The 20,195-nt window shown below is 38.8% G+C and overlaps 1 protein-coding gene across 5 annotated transcripts in view; it reads left to right on the top strand.

Moving 5' to 3' along the window:
* Window positions 1-630: 630 nt before the first annotated feature.
* Window positions 631-20,195, top strand: part of cdk2 (cyclin-dependent kinase 2) — a 93,019-nt gene continuing 73,454 nt past the window's right edge. For 4 of the 5 annotated variants that reach the window (XR_007895083.1, XR_007895082.1, XM_051676667.1 and 1 more), the window contains exons 1-3: window positions 632-964; window positions 1,367-1,444; window positions 5,567-5,687. Coding sequence is in view for 2 of the 5 variants with exons in the window: in XM_051676667.1 (XP_051532627.1) it covers window positions 849-964; window positions 1,367-1,444; window positions 5,567-5,687 (315 nt within the window). In the remaining 3 variants the exon portion in view is untranslated. Of the gene's footprint in view, window positions 965-1,366; window positions 1,445-5,566; window positions 5,688-20,195 lie in introns of all 5 variants that reach the window. The other variant, XR_007895084.1, reaches the window with a different exon arrangement.

Below are 20,195 nucleotides of genomic sequence, written 5' to 3'. Positions count from 1 at the left end.
GGCATTGTCATTACTTCTTATGGGTACCTGCTCACATAGGGGTAGAAGGGAATGAAGGAGGCTGATTATCTGGCAAAGCAAGCTTTAAAACATGAAGCGATAGACATGACACTGTGTTAAGCAGAATTAAAGGGACGGTCAAGAGTGCTTGCCAACAAAAACTGGCAAGATAGATGGGATAATGAAGAGGAAGACATTTATTTAATATTAAAAGACAGATTTGTGTTGGGAGAGGCAATTATAGGACAAGGAGAGAAGAAACAATAATCACATGTTTCCGTATTGGGCACTCTGGTCTAAACAGTTCACTTTATATAATAGGAAAGCATGTATCAGGAAACTGTATATACTACGATCAGCTGGAAACTGTCAAGAACAATTAAGATTAAGTTTAAGAAACAAGGGTATCAGCATATCTCTATAGACTTTTTTTTTTGCAATATTCATCTGGTCAGTACATAGTATACGATGCATTGTTGGAATATCTAAAAGAAACTGGTTTATGTAACAGAATTTAGTCTTCCTTTTTTTCGCTCCTATTCTCGATGTTCCACACTCCAGTCCAGTTGGTGGCGGTAATGCTCCATTTACTGGTTTGCCACCCGCAAAAAAAAAAAAAAAAAAAAAAAAAAAAGAAGAAGAAAAGGGCGTGGTTTTTGACACGCGGGAATTGGCGGTTTTGATAGTTGTGAAATGTTTTTCTGTCGTCGGTGTCTTTCCTGAGCTAAAAAACTATTTTAATGTTTGTTATCTTTGCTGTTGAAAGTAGGCTCTCCACACAGTGGTCAGACGTATTGTTTTAGATAGATTGAGAGTGGCCAGATTCCCCGGAAAAGGGGCAGTTTGTCATGGAGTCTTTTCAGAAAGTGGAGAAGATAGGAGAGGGAACATACGGGGTGGTTTACAAAGCAAAGAATAAAATCACCGGTGAGACTGTGGCACTCAAGAAAATCAGATTAGACACGTAAGTATCTCTCATTTGGTTTTGAATCTTTTTAGTGTTGAACTCCATACAGTGTGATACGAACATCATACAGTGCCTCTGTCTATTTCATCTGTATGCATGCTAAAACTGATATGTTACATAATTTACGATTAAAAAGGCACATGAAACCGCACTTTGTCACAGCATTGTTCGTTTCATTGTTTACTCCGACATGAAGTCATGATAAAGTTAGACGAAACAGACTAGCATAGTTAGAATTTTATCGTTTTAATGGTCGTTAACAAAAATCTTAATTTGTCGTTGTCTTCAGAGACTTAAGGGTTATTTAATTGATTATCTTTGTAAGATGAGTAAAATAAGTCATAAACTAACACTTGCAATTTTTTTTTAAATTGATTTTTATTGTTTGTCTTATTTCAGGGAGACTGAAGGTGTTCCCAGCACTGCCATTCGTGAGATCTCTCTACTGAAAGAGCTTAATCACCCAAACATCGTCAAGTATGAACAGCCCTGTGTCTGATCGTCTGTTTTTTATGAATTTAGTTATAACTTGGGTCTTATGTTCATACTAGTGGTGCTCCGATCAGGAAATTTGAGGCCGATCACTAATATCTTAACACTGTGATCGGCTGATACCGATCTTAGTGTGGACCCATCACACTTTACAAGTGACATGTTGCCATTAGGTATATGCTCCACACTGTAAAATTACATTCAGTTTACATTATGAAATGCTAACATTTATTTGAATTGAAAACGGTTCTGAATTATGTTGTCACAAAAATCAAAGATTATTGTGGCATATTGGCAAGTGCGTTGTGTAGCAGCTGCATGGTGAAGAGAGACACTTAAACACCCGTTTCATGTCCATCTCTTTAGTGTTCCATCCAGGGATGGAAATTAACAGGGGAAAGAGTTCCTGTTGTTTAATTGATAACAACTGATTAAGGACTAGTTCCAAATACAAACATTGCGATCTTCAGTTGAATTTCACTGAGCATCATTTGTTTCGTGCCACCAGTTGTGCAGATGTTGCAGAGTCAGTGGCAGATGCCAGATCCTTGTACCATTAACGCGCACAGACGGGCACTCCACTTCATGCTCCGCATCAGTTCAGTGTCGTGCTCCCATGCTCAATTACCTGACCCTTCGCTCCTTTCTTTCAAAATCTGCTGTCCTAGTGAGTAACACTATCGCTCCCTGTGCTATAGCCTTCTTCCATGCCCATCGGCTCATATGCACCTGTCTGTTTGAAAAGCCTCCGCTAGAAGCCAAAAGTGCAGGAGGGATGGATGTTTTATATTAAGTTAATCAGGTCTGAGAGAACACAATATAATGTAACCAAATGCTACAATGTAGTTAATAATAACAAAAATATTATTTGGATAAATAGACTTGATGTTAAAACATTATTAATGATACAATAATAATTTTACATGAACCACTTCTAGTGTATTAATCACATCTCTGACTAATTTTCATTGTGAAATGTTTATTTTTGCATTGTTTAATTCAATTGGCATGGAGTTGCTTAGTATTTAAGGTTCCAATCTACTGGCATAACAATTGCACACCATACAAATTAAAAATTTCATTAAAAGTGAAGTTCATTGTTACTGACGTATCTTCTTCATTCTGATCGATTTATGCTGAATAAATTCTTGTTAGTCCGCTGTTGAGTGAATTTGCTGCTAATTTAGTTATGGAAATTGTTAAAGCAACTGATTTAACCTGGGAAGAGTCCATCTTAGGGAGTGAGTAGGGGTGCTCCGAACAAGCTGACTGTAACTGGTGCATGCATTAAAATCTACTTGGTGTATGGATTGATAAAAATAAAGATTAGAAATTAGGTTTATAGATTATATATTTAGAAATAAGGCTTGCATAATAAAACCTCAGTGCCTCTGATACAGAAAAGTTGCACCCCTCTGAGAGAAAATAGAAAGCTCCCAGCCACTCAAGATGTTTGTAACGTGTCTGATGAACTTGAGCTCGAACAGCAGGTTAAATGTCAAAATGCGTACCCTCAGTTAATGCAAGTGAGAATTAATTTACATTTGAAGCCAGAATTAAAAGCTGCCTTTTTGCTTTTGAACCCTGATGTAATTAACATTAGGCTAAGCTTTTATTATTATTTGTTTCATCACAAAAAACAAAACAAAAAAACATTCGGAGCAATTAAAAGATCCGGGGCTTCAGCCCTATCAGCCAGGGTCTAGCTACGTGCCTGGGTTTAAGAGATCAGCCGATCGATCAATGCATCCCTAGTTCAAACCGATATGTTTAAGCAGGGTTCCCGCGGATCCTTAAAATGTCTTAAATTCAGTTTTCCAAAGTTTAAGGACATAAAAAGTCTTAAATATCTTAAATGATACAACAGAAGTCTTAATTTTTTATTTAAATAGGTCTTATTTGGGGCAGAAAGACAGGAATCGTGATATGACCTGATGTGATTATCAAACTTCAAAAGAATATGATTTAAATAAATGCATGCGCTGCATCCTTCAAAGTGAAAACGTGGCACTGTTGTATTTTCTCCAAGCACGAGGGGGCTTGTGATTTGTTTTCACCTGTTGCAGAGCAGTTCGCAATCATTAAGCCATATTGGAAATTTATGACAAGCTATATCTAAAGATCAGCATTTTATATCCCTTATTTGTTTGAAAGAGCAGCTGGAAGCAGTGAAGTGCAAACATTTAAAAAAGAGTCCCCCGGTGTTTTTCAAAGTTAAAGTGCCTTTAAAGTTAAAAGTTCCATGCTATGAATCAATCCCTCCCACAAAGATTGAAACAGAGTGCAGGTGTCTCCAAGCGTTTTTAACAATTTGAAGTTCTTTTTAACTTGACACAGTGTTTAAAAATTGTCGGTAAAAATTGTGTCGCTGAAGAAACGGCAAGACGCAGTGCGACAGTCAAAAACATTCATCCAGCATGTGTTTACATAGGAAAGCAAGGGGAAAACAGAACAGATGTGCACAAACGTGTTCGGTGTGAACGGCCCCCGACTCGTCCGTTCACGCGTGTCTGTGGGTGAGAGCATGTGCACGAAACAAGTTCGGTAGGCCTGTTTAATTTTTTGTTAATTACAAACCTGAACCCAATGTCCTACTTGGAAAAATGGACCCAAACCCAGCCGAAACCCGTTGGGTTCTCAGGTCCCGTCGGGCCTGGGTTGTGTTGCAGACCTCTACCCTCATTCCATCCATGATGTGTATGACTTTCTTTCTTCTGCAGAACAAAAATTAAGATTTTTAGAAGAATATTTCCACTCTGCAGGTCCATACAATGCAAGTGAATGGGTGCCAAAATTTTGACGCTGCAAAAAGGCAGCAGAAAAGTGTTTTAATCCATACCTTCAGAAGTGATATAATAGGTGTTGGTGAAAAACAATCAATATTTACATTCTTTTTTTGCTAGAAAATCTTCTCCCTGCCCAGTAGGGGGTGGGATGAAGAATTTGAATCACCAAAAACTCAAGAAGAAAGTGAAAGTGGAGATTGACTGAGCAGGGGAAATAATTTATAGTGAAAAAAGAACTTAAATATTGATCTGTTTCTCACCCGCACCTATCGTATAGCTTCTGAAGGTATTGATTTAACCACTGGAGTCTTATGGATTACTTTTATGCTGACTTGTGTAATATTTGGAGCTTCAAATTTTGGCACCCATTCACTTGCATTGTATTGAATAAAAGAGCTATGATATACACATCTGGTATGGCAAAAGAGTGAGTAAATAAGAATTTTAATTTTTGGGTGAACTATTCCTTTAAATCAGCCAGACCATCAATCAAGTCAGCGGTGAATGCACTATTTTCTTTAAACTCTTCTCCATAAAGAATTCTATTAAAGAGCACCTATTATGGTTTTTCAAATATTACCTTTTATGTAGTGTGTTATATAGCTGTTTGTGAAAGTAAAAAAGTCTGCAAAGTTTCAAAAATCAAAGTGCACGACAAATGGAGTTATTGACTCCCAAAAGAAAGAACCGATTCTGAACACCTGAAATGAGTCGTTAATAATTCCAGACTTCCTGTACGAACCTATGTAATTTGGTAAAAAAAAAAAAAAAAAAACCTGCCTCTGGTCTTCATTGGCTGCTCGCGAACAGCTTTGACCCGCCACAAACACTTCTAAGCGGTAGACCAATCACAACAGACTGGGACATCTGACCAATGAGAGCAGAGTAGGCTCTCTGAAAGGAGTTTGAATCCTTTAGAACGGATCATTGAACGAGTCGTTTTTGACACTGGGGGAAAAAAAAGATAATGCTGCAATTTAAATTGAGCAAATTAAATTTGTTTTTTGACCTTGGATGCATGTAAATCTATTGTATGAGACATTTAAAACAAAATTAGGCATGTTTAAAAACCATAATGCTTTTTAACTTTGGTTTAATCCATATGAGATTAAATAAGACTCCTCTTAGAATCAAATAAGATCTTTTTGGATGCACTTAAATTGAGGAATTTCAGAGTATCCAGTAGTTTCGTATTTGTCTGTAAGAGGAGTCTTGTTTGATTCCAGGTTTTGGTAGAATTTACATTAGCATTACTTTAAGATTTTATTTAAATATATGCATCTTTAGTCTTACAGAGGTTGATTTTTTTTTTTTTCTACAGGCTGCGAGATGTAATACACACAGAGAATAAGCTTTACTTGGTCTTTGAATTTCTTCACCAAGACCTGAAGAGGTTTATGGACGCCTCCTCCGTCACTGGCATATCCCTGCCACTCGTGAAGGTGAGTTTGAGATCTGTTATTCCAGGGGTTTCAAACTATTTTTATACCACAGACCCCCAGATATGACAAACACCTGGCAAGGGACCCCCTCCTAAGATATATAATGGTCATTCTATATTTTTGCGTGTGAAGACTAGAGAAAATGTTTAAGTGTGATATTATAAAGACAATTTAAATAGTTTTTGTATTGTTATTGTACTAGAGCCAAAAGAAATCATTAAAATATTATCTGTAGGGATGCAGCGATGAATCGGCAAATTATTGACCAATTTAAAGCCATTACCTATAACCATCACTGTAAATCGGCAATATCGACCACTGGAATTTAATATCAACATTTTATGCTTATGACTTTGTAATGTTGCTGTTAAATGTGAGTTCTATTGTTAAGAACTGCAAAAACAGAAGTAGTGCCCGGCCGATATCATTGGCCAGTATTAGCCTTTCACTGATATATCGGTTATCGCCGTATATGCTTACTGATATGCGCAGATATGAAAACTTTTTTTCAGAAAACATAATGCAGAAAACAATGCTTTAGAAGTGGTGTCATTACATAGTTTGTCCAGCAGAGCGCACTCCGACTCCACTGTTTACAGAGCTGACTCTGAGCTGACGGTGGCTCTGCAGACAGGGCTGACTTTAGTGGTGCGGAGTTGAGTGGTGTCTTTTCGGTAAGCTGCTAACTAGTTTGTGAAATACATACTGGAATGTTAATAAACAATGACCCCATAATTTTCCCTTTTCAATATAACTAATATAATGTTAACCCTGTCCCTGACAACCTTGTCACTCATGTCTGTTTGCTGTTAGCCAGCTATAGTTTGTCAGTGCAGTCAGTAATGTAGCAGTTTGAAAGGTAAACATCAGAGCATCTTTTAGCAGCTCAGCAGACAACGGTGCGGTGGTGGATTGTGTCTGTTGAGTGTTGATTTCACGCTACGCTGTTACCTAGTTGGTGAGATGCAATGCTAGTCCATCTTCTACTCTCTGTGACAACGTGCTAACTAGCTAACCACATAGCTACTTTCATTGAGTGGAAGCTAATGTGTAAACATGTATTCACCAAACTGTTTTGTCTGGGATTCACAGTTTGGTGCCCCCTTCAACCGAACAATTCCAGTCGTTGCATTTATAAAATGTAATATTTAGAAGTCTGGTTTTCCACCGTTGAAAGATTCCCCTGAAATTGTATAGCAGAATACGGTGTAACACTGCTGTTTTTCTCTTGTCTCGGCAGGTGTAAATGCTTTATTTACAATCTGCGACTAATTGACTGGCAGTATTAAAATAGTCAGCATTTGACTGATACGAAACGTACAGTACTGATGTTTATTTAGCTATTTATTTTATTTTTATTCTTTATTTTAATGGTCAGCATTTGACTGATACTAAACATACAGTACTGATTTTTTTAAGCTATTTATTGTATTTTTATTTATTCTTTATTTTCTCTGTTGATTTCTAGAATTTGACAATGTCAATTTCAAATATTCTTTGATAAAAATGTTTAAGAAGCAGCCTTCTGAGTACCTTTGCATAGTCATATCGGTGCAAAATCGGTCCACAATCCACCCACCATATCGGTAATCGGTGAATTTCCCCCCTCTAAAATCGGTATAGTCTCAAAAATACTATATCAGTCGGGCTCTAAACAGAAGTATAAAAAAATGTTTTAGAAGTGAAAAATAACCCCCCCCCCCCAATAAATCATGAATATTCGGCCGAAACAGCAAAAAAAAGTAATTTTCAGTTTTGGCTAAAATAGTTTTGGAGGGCCGAAATCATTGACCGAAACTGTGACGTTTAATTGGCGCTTCTCCGATGACGCATTTTGACAGTGTCAACGTCTCTTCTCCTTTCGTGCACAGAGTATGGTTACACTACAACAGGTAAACATGCTTGCAGTGTGGATGCACTTCACCGTGACCAAAAAGGATGCTAAAGTAGCAATATGTAAGATTTGTTCGGCTGAATTTGATTTTGGTATAAAGCAGCGGCCGTGCGTGAAAACTGGAATTGATTTGATGGAGACCAAAGACATGGGACTCGGTGGACTGCCGGTTGAGGATAATGGATATGGTGCGCACAACACAGAGACTTCTCCGATGTTCAAAAAGGCCCGTACAGTGGATGAGGTGTGCACACCACCAACGCTGTATGATATGTTTGACGAGATCATAAAAGAGAGCAACCCAAATACCAGACTGACTCCCAAGTGCTACCACGCAAAAATGTGATTGTTATATTGCGGAACCCCCCATCCCCAGAAGAGATAGCGCTCTTGCCTATTGGAGCACAAATCAAGGCCACTCTGACCAGCAGAGAGGGGACTTATTAATACATAATTTTGTGTTCAGCCCTATGCTCAAGGCAGCATTAAAATAAATGGCCAGAGTGTTTAATTCTGACACTTTTGTCCATACTGAGTGCAAATGTGAGATAACGGGATGTAATTTAACTTCTCAGATTAGTTTGATAGGCTTTGCAATGGCAGAATAGAGGCAAGAACTTCCTATTCAATACAAAACCAGGGAGGGGCTTTCTCAGGTGGAAATGACCAATGAGCCAAATGTCTGAGACCGAATGCATAATAACAAAACAAAATCTTGGGTAGGCCTAGCCCAACTTTTTCAGTCGGCCTGTGCAGCTTACTGAAATGTTAGCTGGGACATTTACCATTTCAAATGAAGGACTTCGCTATGCTATCAAATTGCTTGAAATAAGAGAGGGGGACATCTATAGGGAGAGACTGTAGTAGGTAGTTGAATTTTGGAATACAATTCATTTGAATTTACATTTATTCATTTGGCAGACGCTTTTATCCAAAGCGACTTACAAAAGAGGAAACCATAAGCGAATCATCTTAGGAGACAGTGGTATGAAAAGTGCTGTATTACAAAGTATCACTAGCATCATAATAGTATTCAAAACAGAATAAAGTGCAACAGGAATTTTTATTCTTTATTTTTTTAATGTTAAGTTTTAATCATGGAAAAGATGTGTTTTTAGTCATTTTTTGAAGACAGAGAGTTGGGAAGGTCATGAAGCTGAAAGTCCAGGAAAGTGTTTTGGTGCCTCTGTGTTGGTACAACAAGGCGATGTTCCTTAGCCGACCGCAGGCTTCTAGTGGGCGCGTAGCTCTGCATAAATGATTTTAGGTATACTGGAGCAGACCCAGTGACTGTTCTGTATGCCAGCATCAGAGCCTTGAATTTGATACATGCAACAGCCGGCAGCCAGTGGAGAGAGACAAGGAGTGGTGTAACATAGATTGCTTCTCCTGGATGACTATGGATCCAACGGTTTAAATATCTTATCTGGTGCTGGATACGCCTATTTTAATAACGTTTCATTATGTTGTTTGTTGTATGTTGTAAAATGGGTATTTTAATAACATTAACCTTCCCAATCATAGATAAATGTAATGAAGCCCCCCTGCCCACATCACTCAAAGCTTTTTATTAAAGGGTCAAAATTAACTCTTAACTAAGTCACACAAATTTGCTGGGAATAAAATACCCAAATATTTAATGCCCTGTTTGGGCCAAAGCTTCGGATTTAGACCAATTAACTATGTATCCCGAGAACTTGAAGGAATTAATGGGCAGTCGCGTGGCGCCATGTGAGGTTCGGAGGTGTGTAGTTTTAATACTTGTGTCATCATCCGGTGAGATTCCATACACTCGGTTCACTCGGTTCATAACTGTTCTATGAAGACAATATGTCAAAGAATTCAAAATTCTCAGGCTCTGGAGACGTTAAAAGACAATTACGTGCTCAAGCTGAAGCCCCTGAACAACAGGCCGATGCGGTGGAAGAGATCCAGCGTCAACTGTCGACATGATGACAATTCTGACGAAGGTCGTTGCTGACTTGGAGGATCTTGCTGTAATACGTTGATCGATCACTGCCATGGAGATGAAGTTCACTGAGCTGGTTACAAGAATGGGGGATGTCGAGAAATGGTTTTTGATTTTGATTATTTTGATTATCTGGAATCGTCGGAGAAGGAATTAGCTGCTAACCCGCTAGTGACCAAGGTGGACTTGGAGTGCATTTGGGAAAAGTTGGAAGACCTTGAGAATTGTAATTGGTGAAACAATGTCTGAATTGTTGGAATTCCTGAGAATGAAGAAGGCTGAGATATGGTGATTCCTAGAGGAGCTCTTCTTGAGTCTGCTCAACATAACAGGACATAAGCTGGAAATCGAGTGAGCTCTTATCACGTGGCTTGTTGAGTGTATTACCGCGGAGACATAGCACGTGTGGTGGCCCACGCTATTCTCTGCGGCATCCATGCACAACTCGCCACACGCCCCACCGAGAGTGAACCACATTATAGTGACCACGAGGAGGTTACCCCATGTGACTCTACCCTCCCTAGCAACCGGGCCAATTTGGTTACTTAGGAGACCTGGCCGGAGTCACTCAGCACGCCCTGGATTCGAACTTGCGACCCCAGGTGTGGTAGTCAGCGTCTTTACTCGCTGAGCTACCCAGGCCCCCAAGGAAGGCTTTCTTGGAAAGAACCTCAGCATTTTCTTGTTCCCTGACTTTGCGAATTCGACGAAACGTGATCAATACAAGGAATGCAAGAAACTCTTACATCAATGGAAGGTCGCTTTTGCGTTGATTTTCCCTTCCAAATTGAGAATAGATACTAAGGATGGCCGCAAAATATTTACATGCCCACAGCAAGCGATATCCTTCATAAAGTCAATGGAGTAAGTGATTGAGTGATGCTCTCGATGCAGCCGTGTGATCCTGACTTACTGAACTTTAACTTGACTGTCCGAGGAAACTGCGCCTATTTTTTTTGTTTTTTTGTTGGTTCTGCCTAGTGGCCTAAGTTTGTTCTGTGGAATAACACTCCTTCGGGACAGTTTGTGGATGAATCTGCATGTTCTTTGTGCTTATGCCTCCTATTGGATAGAGTTTGTTTTGTGGAATATTTCTTGCAAATCATTCGAGGGATTAGGGCATTTGTTACACTCATGTAACAGCTGAATGGGCCGGCTCACTGAACATTTGTTTGACTGCCCGGGAAAACAGAACTATTTTTTTTTTTTTTTTTTTTTTGCAGTTTCCGCTAGTGGTTGGAGTTTGTTTTGTGGAGGAACACACCTTTGGAAAGTTATGTGGATGAATATACATGTTCTCTGTGTTTATTCCACCTGTTGGCTGGAGTTTGTTTTATAGATTGTTTTCTGTTGTGTAATTTTGAATCACAAAATTTGTATAGAAGCACCGGACTTGAGCAATCTGACTTGTCTCTCCATGTGGAATGTGAATGGGTTGGGGCACCCCATAAAAAGTAAGGTTATTTCTTAAACGTAAGAAATATGATAGTGTTTGCCCACAGGAAGCTGAAAAAGTTGGGAGGATATAGGGTGGACATGTTTTCTTTAGTGCTGGCTCAAGTAAGAGCAGGGGAGTTATTACATTGATAAGTAAACATCTACAATTCAAATATCTCAAACAGTTTAAAGATAAATTAGGAAGAGTCAATATTGTTTTAGTAGAAATTCAGGGGCAAAGGTTGATTTTGGCTAATATTTACGCACCTAACGCTGATGATCAGGGCTTTTTTATAGATCTTGAAGGGATGTTGCAAGCCTCTGGCACCCCTCATGATATAATATTAGGAGGAGACTTTCATCTTTTGATGGACTCATTCCTTGATCACAGTGAAGCAAAAGTGTGTAAGCCCCCTAGTGCAACATTGACGCTTCACAGGATGTGTAAAAATCTTGGTCTTACAGATATTTGGAGACTTTTGAACCCATCTGGGAGGGACTATACATTTTTTTTCATCAGTCCTAAGATTTATTCTAGAATAGATTTTTTTTTATTTTTTTTATACATATCTAAGTCCCTCATTTCATCTGTTGTGGATTGCTCAGTTGGAAACATCTTAGTCTCAGATCACACCCTGCTGAGTTTAGAGGTGTTGCCACATATGGAGAAAAAGAAATCATATAGTTGGTGCTTTAATGTATCCCTTTTGTAAAATCCTGAATTCCAACAAATGTTAAAGGCTGAAATCAATGTTTATATAGAGACCTCTGTGGGCGTGGCTTGGGAGGCACTTAAGGCAGTTCTTAGGGGTCGGATCATACAGTATGCCTCATTCATCAAAAAATTAAAAGCACGAGAACTTGTGGAGTTGGAAGGGAATATTAAAAGTTCCGAGGCAGAGCTGAAGTGCCAAATGTCGTTTGATGGCCTCAGAGAATTGACCTGATTGAAATACAGATATAATACTATTTTGTCACGGAAAGTGGAGTTTGGCTCTTCAGGGCAAGACAGTCATACTTTCAGTCGGGGGACAAAGCAGGGAAGCTCTTGGCTAGATATATCAAGCAGAGAGTTTTTTTTTTCTAACATTCCCTCAAATACCAAATGTTTACGTCGGCCATTGATATTAATAATGCTTTTAAAGAATTCTATCTTGATCTTTATAGTTCCACATCTTCGTCTTCTGATGAAGATATTAGAAACTTTGTGGAACCATTAGAACTCCCTAAACTGATGACTGAGCAAAAAGATTCTCTTGATTCTGAGATAACCTTGGAGGAGCTTGTCGAGGTAATTAAGGCCCTGCCTACAGGCAAGGCTTTGGGGCCAGATGGCTTTGCCGCTGAATTTTTGAGATCTTATGCTACAGAACTGGCTCCACTTTTGCTAGAAGTTTATATGGAATCATTAAAGAAAGGAAAGCTTCTGCCAACCATGACACAAGCCCGGATCAGTCTGATTCTTAACAAGGACAAAGATCCAAGCGAGTGTAAGAGTTACCGTCCAATTTCCCTGATTCAGCTAGACGTTAAAATTTTCTAAAACATTTTTGGTTAACCAATTAAGTTATGACATTTCTTATAGATCAGGTGGGGTTTATTCGGGATTGTAGCTCTTCTGATAACTGACTCCATTCGCTGCCATCTCACTTGACACTGAAAAGGCATTTGATATGGTAGAATGGGATTATCTTTTTAAGATTTTGGAAATATATGGGTTCGGGGATACTTTTGTTGAATGGATTAAGTTACTTTATAGACACCCGGTAGCAGCGGTACAAACAAATGGATTAATTTCAGATTATTTTACTCTGGATAGGGGCACTCGGCAGGGTTGCCCTCTTTCCCCATTATTGTTCTGTCTTGCCCTGGAACCATTAGCAACTGCGATAAGAAAGGAGGATGATTATCTAGGGGTGATGGCGGGAGGTGTGGCGCATAAGCTTTTGCTTTACGCAGATGATATTTTGTTATTCGTCTCCGACCTCACTAGATCTATGCCTTGCCTCCACAGGATTATTAATTCCTTCTCTAATTTCTCAGGAGTCAGTTGGTCTAAATCCGAAGCTTTGGCTCTGACAGCGTACTGCCCAGTAATGGCTTTTCATCCAGGCACCCGCCAGTGGCCCAAACAGGGCATTAAGTATTTGGGCATTTTATTCCCAGCAATTTTGTGTGATTTAGTTAGTTAATTGAACCTTTAATAAAAAGGTTTTCGAGTGATGCGAGTAGGTGGGTTTCATTACATTTCTATGATTGGGAAGGTTAATGTTATTAAAATAAATTGTATTCCAAAATTCAACTACCTGCTACAATCTCTCCCTGTAGTTGTCCCCCTCTCTTATTTCAAGCAATTTGATGGCATAGCGAACACCTTTATTTGGAATGGTAAACGTCCCAGGTTACATTTCAACAAATTACATTTTACCGATTGACAAAGGTGGGCTAGGCCTGCCTCGGCACTTTTAATATTCCTTTCCAACTCCATGAGTTCTCGTGCTTTGGATTTTTTTGGTGAACGAGGCATACTGTATGATCCAGCCCCTAAGATCTGCCTTAAGTGCCTCCCAAGCCACGCCCACAGAGGATACTGAGGACCAGTTGGTTTCCATGTAAACACTGATTTCAGCCTTTAACATTTGTTAGAATTCAGGATAAGGGATACATTAAAGCGCCAATTATATGATTTCCTTTTCTCCATATTTGGCAACACCTCTAAACTCACCAGGGCATGATCTGAGACTAAGATGTTTCCAATTGAGCAATCAACAACAGATGAAATGGGGGACTTAGATATAAAAAAAAATGTATTCTAGAATAAATCTTATGGACTGATGAAAAAAATGTATAGTCCCTACAAGATGGGTTCAAAAGTCTCCAAACATCTGTAAAACCAAGGTTTTTACACATCCTGTAAGGTTGTTAAGATGCTCTAGGGGGCTTACACACTTTTGCTTCACTATGATCAAGGACCGAGTCCACCGAAAGATTAGAATCTCCTCCCAATATTATATCATGAGGGGTGCCAGTGGCTTGCAACATCCCTTCAAGATCTATAAAAAAGCCCTGATCATCAATGTTAGGTGTGTAAATATTAGCCAATTAATTTCTTCAATCTGTTTGAGACATTTGAATTGTAGATGCTTGCTTATCAGTGTAATGACTCCCCTGCTCTTACTTGAGCCAGCACTAAAGAAAATATGTCCACCTCATATCTTTCCAAAATTTTCAGCTTCCTGTGGGGAAGGATGCGTTTCTTGAAGAAACACTGTATCATATTTCTTATGCTTAAGAAGAGAAATAACCTTTTTATGGGGTGCCCCAACCCATTCACATTCCACGTGGAGACAGTCCACTCATTAACATTTGACATTTTGACATAATAGAAAATATAGATTGTGTGTCAAAAACAAAATGATAAAGACCACATTCCAACATTATTGCAACAATCAAACCCCAAACTATCCCCCGAACCAAAGAGAAAAATAAAAACGTAGGGGGCCTGGGTAGCTCAGTGAGTAAAGACGCTGACTACCTCTCCTGGAGTCACGAGTTCGAATCCAGGTCGTGTTGAGTGACTCCAGCCAGGTTTCCTAAGCAACCAAAGTGGCCCGGTTGCTAGGGAGGGTAGAGTCACATGGGGTAACCTCCTCGTGGTTGCTATAATGTGGTTTGCTCTCAGTGGGGTGCGTGGTGAGTTGTGCTTGGATGCCACGGACAATAGCGTGAAGCCTCCACATGCGCCAAGTCTCTGCGGTAATGCGCTCAACGAGCCATGTGATGAGATTCGCAGATTGACGGTCTGAAGACGGTTCTCTGCCAACTGGATTGTGGCGAGTCAGTACGCCACCACGTGGACTTAGAGCGCATTTGGAATTGGACATTCCAAATTGGGGAGAAAAATGGGACAAAATAAAAAAAGATGTGTGCATTAACCCCACGCACGACAGTGCCAACTGGTGTCCATCTCTCTAAACTCAAACGGTCCATGTATGCCTACGAGAGCCCCCGCAACAACTTTGCTGTCGGATTGCTCAAGTCTGGTGTTTCTATACAAATTTTGTGAGACAGAATTACACAATAAAAGATAATCTATAAAATAAACTCCAGCCAATAAGCGGAATAAACACAAAGAACGTGTAGATTTATCCACATGATTATCCCAAAGGTGTGTTCCTCCACAAAATAAACAACCACCGCAACAAAAAAAGTGTGCTCAGTTTCCTCGGACAGTTAAACAAATGTTCAGTGAGCCTGCCCATTCTGTTGCTACTTGAGTGCAACAAATGACCTAATAACTCCAATGACTTGCAAGAAATACTCCACAAAACAAACTCCAGCCAATGGGAGGCATAAGCACAATGAACATGCAGATTCATCCACACAACTGTCCCGAAGGAGAGTTACTCCACAAAACAAACTCCAGCCACTAAGCGGAACCAGCACAAAAAGAAACCAAAAAGGCGCTCCGTTTCCTCGGACAGTCAAGTGAATGTTCAGTGTGTAGGTCCACTCGGCTGCAACGTGAGTACCACAAAAAACTTACACCATTGACTTTATGAAGGACATCGCTTGCTGGGGACATGTGAATGTTTTATGGCCATCCTTAGCATCTATTCTCTATCTATGGCCGGGAACATCAGTGCAAAAGCGATCTTCCGTTGATGTAAGAGTTTCTTGCATTTCTTGAATCGATCATGTTTCTCTCTTGTCAAATTCGCAAAGTCTGGGAACAAGAAAATGCTGTGGTTCTTCCAAGAAAGCCTTCCTTTACTCCTCACTTTGCGTAACGAGATCTTTATCGGATGATCTCAGAAATTTGGCCAGAATTGATCAGGGCCTGTCTCCCTCAGCGGATCACCGAGCCGGAACCCTGTGAGCTCGCTCTATTTCCAGCTTATAGCCTGTTATGTCGAGCAGACTCTGAAAGAGCCCGTCCAGGAATTTCACCATATCCTGACCCTCTTCGCCCTCAGGAATTCCAACAATACGGACGTTATTCCACCGGCTACAGTTCTCCAAGTCCTCCAACTTCTCCCAGACATGTTAAATCCACCTTGGTCGCTAGCGGATTAGCAGATAATTCCCTCTCCGATGACTCCAGATAATTGATCCTTTTCTCAACATCCCCCATTCTTGTGACCACATCTGTAAATTTGTCTCCATGGCAGTGATTTGATCGACGTATACAGCAAGATCCTCCAAGTCAGCAATGACCTTCATTAGTCTTGCCAACATGTTCGACATTTCTTGCCAATTTCCTGCACTTCTCTGACCAAATCGAGTCCCGGGCTCGGGGCCTACTGCTCTGGGGTGTCAGCTTGAGCTCGTAAATGTCTCCAGGGCCCGAGGATTTTGAATTCTTTGACATATTGTCCTCCTAGAACAGTTATGGAACTGAGTTTTTTGTTTTGTAAGGCCTTCAAATATTATCAATGTATTCTTTTTTTCACAAGGTAGTGGAAAGACATTCATAGAACATAAAGAGAAAGGCAAATGTATTTTATTTTAAAATATAATTTTTTTTTTTTTATTTGACATTTGAGGCCTAAATAATTAAAACTGTTATGAAGTGCACATTGTTCACACTGAATTAAAATCCATTTTTCACCATTGTATTTATTTATTTTTGATATTTGAGGCCTAAATAATTAAAACTGTTATGAAGTGCACATTGTTCACATTGAATTAAAATCCATTTTTCACCATTGTATTTGTTTTTTTTGTTTTTTTAAGCAATTTTCTAAATTTGATAAGCTCAGAAGCAAACTAAATGTAAACACATTGCCACATAAATGATCAGTCAGTAATTATCCAAACTTTATTTTTGGTTTTCAGCTAAATGAAAACTTAAATTTCGGTTTCGGTAAAATTACATTTCGGTGCATCACTAGTGGATTTTGTCAGTTCGAACCAGTCTGGCAATTCTATGTTGACCTCTTTCATCAAGGCATTTCCGTCCACAGAACTGTCACTCATTGGATGTTTTTGGCACCATTCTGAGTAAATTGTGTGAAAATCCCAGGAGATCAGCAGTTACAGAAATACTCAAACCTGATCTCCTGGGATTTTCACATTCAACAGTCTCTCTAATTTACTCAGAATGGTGCCAGAAACAAAAAGCATCCAGTGAGCGGCAGTTCTGTGGATGGAAACGCCTTGTTGATGAGGGAGGTCAACTGAGAATGCCCAGACGGTTTCGAACTGACAAAGTCTACGGTAACTCAGATAACCGCTCTGTACTATTGTGGTGAGAAGAATAGCATCTCAGAATTCTGTTCTGAAATGCGGGTTGGTGTTGTTTTGGTGGCACGAGGGGGACCTACACAATATTAGGCAGGTGGTTTTAATGTTGTGGCTGATCGGTGTATATATACTGTATTATATTATCTTTTTTTGTTCATTTTTAAAGCATAATTCCTAAGCAAAACCATGATCTGATGACAGTATAAGGTTAGTAAGTTGCAAAATATCAGTATCGGCCCATAGTTTTTCTGTTGAAATCAGTATAGTATCAGCCAAAAAATGTCACATTGGTGCATCCCTAATTATCTGGAAAATATTTAGCTTATATTGTAATGCTTTGACAGTGAACAGTGTTTTTTTATTTATTTATTTTTTTTTCTCCTACCCAATAGAGTCATGTTAAATGCATAACCCTGAAGAGAAACATTTAGATTAAACTGAAAAAGTACGAATGTCAAATTTGGTAAATATAACTTTTTACTTTTATGAAAAAAATATTTTTCTTTCTTTGAATTGTTTTACGAACCCCTTCGTGGCCCCCTTGGTGGTCCCTGGACCCCAGTTTAAGAATCCCTGTATTAATCCATTCAGTGTTGGCAAACTTAATTCTGAAACAGATAATGCATTACACAAGGGATCAGCTTGAAATATTATTTTATAGGGTGAAAGTGAAATGGGTAAAACAATAGTTTAGTTCTTTGTTTTGTCATTAAACGTACATGTTAAAGATTTTATCATACAGGTCAAGCGAAATAATTTAAATTCAGATGTTTATTGGGGTAGGTGGGCTGGCCAGGGTAGAAAAATAACAGGGTCAGTGGGTAAAATTAGCCAATACATGGTCTGTGAAATTGAGTAAGGCTGCACAATTCATTGAAATAAAATTGAAATTACGATATGACCTTCTGCGGTTATTAAACCGCAAAGGGCTGTGATGCAATTAAATAAATAGTCTGCATGCTGCTTGCTTCAAAGTTCTTGTGCACAGCTCTGCTCTCTGTATTATATTAATGCGTTACACATTCTAAGAGCATGTCTGAGGCTCTTGATACAGTGTTTGATGGTTTCAGGGTGGTTCTGTGCACGCTCCACAAATTCATCTCATGCTGAAAGGAACGGATGTGCTCGGTTTGCTTAATTGGGCTGAGCGTATTATATTTAAAGTGCTCCTAATTCGCTTTAATTCACTTTTGCATAATTCCAAATATGTTTGGCTACTACAAATTATATACAATATACAAATATAAATAATATATCCTGGCACTGAGTATTTGTGGACAGAGGAGGGGAAGATGTTATAATGAAGGTCATATTATACAGCATTTATGAATATGAACTCCGCTACAACCAGAAAATCTCTTGTGTTCCTGCAGTTATCAAAATAAAAGCTAGTTACATTACTATTGTATAATATTATTAATAATAATAATAATACATTACACTGATGTGCCAAAACATTATGACTGCTCACAGGTGACACGAATAGCATTGATCATATCCTAACAAGGCCACATTTCAAGGTCTGGATGGTAAGCGAACAATCAGTTCTCGTAGACAATATGTTGAATGCCTGAGAAATGGGCAGGAGTAAAGACCTGATCTAAAATTTTTTTGAATTTGAAATAGAATTTATACAGCCGTTATGTGGTGTCTCGTGAGCGCATCTTGCTTTGATGTCGCGTGCATGTATGGCATGTCTGCACTGAGGTAAATTGGTGCCAAAAATAAAATATCTCTACGCGGAGGAGCGATCAACAAGGAAATAATTCAGCTAAGTGTGAAAAAACGATGTCAGTGGATGTTAGCACTTAAGGACAAAGCCATTCTGAAGGTATAAGCTGAGACAAAGATTTTAAACTTGAATTTACTTTGGAATAATTTACAATCAATAGTACAAGAAGTAGTATCGCATGAATACTTTAGGGTGCTTTCACACTGGCATTTTATCCTAAACAGAGCACGGTTTGCATGAAAATTTGGTAATGTGAAATAGAGCCCGACCGATATGGTATTTTTGAGACCGATACCGATTTTAGAGAAGGAAAATTCACAGATTACCGACATAGCAAATTTTTGAGCTGGAATGAAAACAGACCTTTTCTATGTGGATTGTGCACAGATTTTGCACCGATATGACTATGCAAAGGTATTCAGAAGGCTGCTTTCCTAAATACATTTTTATCAAAGAACATTTGACATTATTATACATTGTCAACAAATTCTAGAAATGAACACTGAGAAAATAAAGAATAAATAAAAATACAATAAATAGCTAAATAAAAAAACAGTACTGTTTGTTTAGTATCAGTCAAATGCTGACCATTAAAAATAAAGAATAAATAACAATAAAATAAATAGCTAAATAAACATCAGGGGCCGGTTGCACCAGCTATACGTACGTTACAACTTGGCCTAGTTGTGGCATAAATGGGCACTAAGTCACAATTTACGCTCCACTAAATATTTGAGCGTTGCACCATTAAATTTATGTAGGACGTAACCCTACGTATAAACTAAATATATACGGCAGCCTCCGACCAGGAGTAACTGATGGAATAAAAAAGCAGACTCACTTAATGACATCAATGAGCTCCTGTTTTGCATGACAGGCTTCAATCCTTTCGACATATATGATGTTGGCATTTACACTCATTTACAATTACGAGAGAAAAAAAATGTACTTTTAAGCGGCTCTTTAGTATGAAACCGATCTAACGGTGCCGTTTTTAGGGTGCGTCACACGGTGTCAAGTTTCAACACATTCAAAATATATATATATATATATAGAGGATATTAAAATGAATAAATGTCTATTTTTCCAGCCTGTTGTATTAGTATGTATCACCCCTCATTTATTTTAGATACAGTTCCTATATATTATTATTTACACAGGGCAAATATACTATTTATTAAATCTACTTTTATTACATATCCTATTTTAATGTCTGGAAAACCAGACTTT

This window comes from Myxocyprinus asiaticus, chromosome 37 (genome assembly GCF_019703515.2).
Source record: "Myxocyprinus asiaticus isolate MX2 ecotype Aquarium Trade chromosome 37, UBuf_Myxa_2, whole genome shotgun sequence".
Lineage (NCBI taxonomy): Eukaryota > Metazoa > Chordata > Actinopteri > Cypriniformes > Catostomidae > Myxocyprinus > Myxocyprinus asiaticus.
This window is presented reverse-complemented; position numbering and strand designations above follow the sequence as displayed.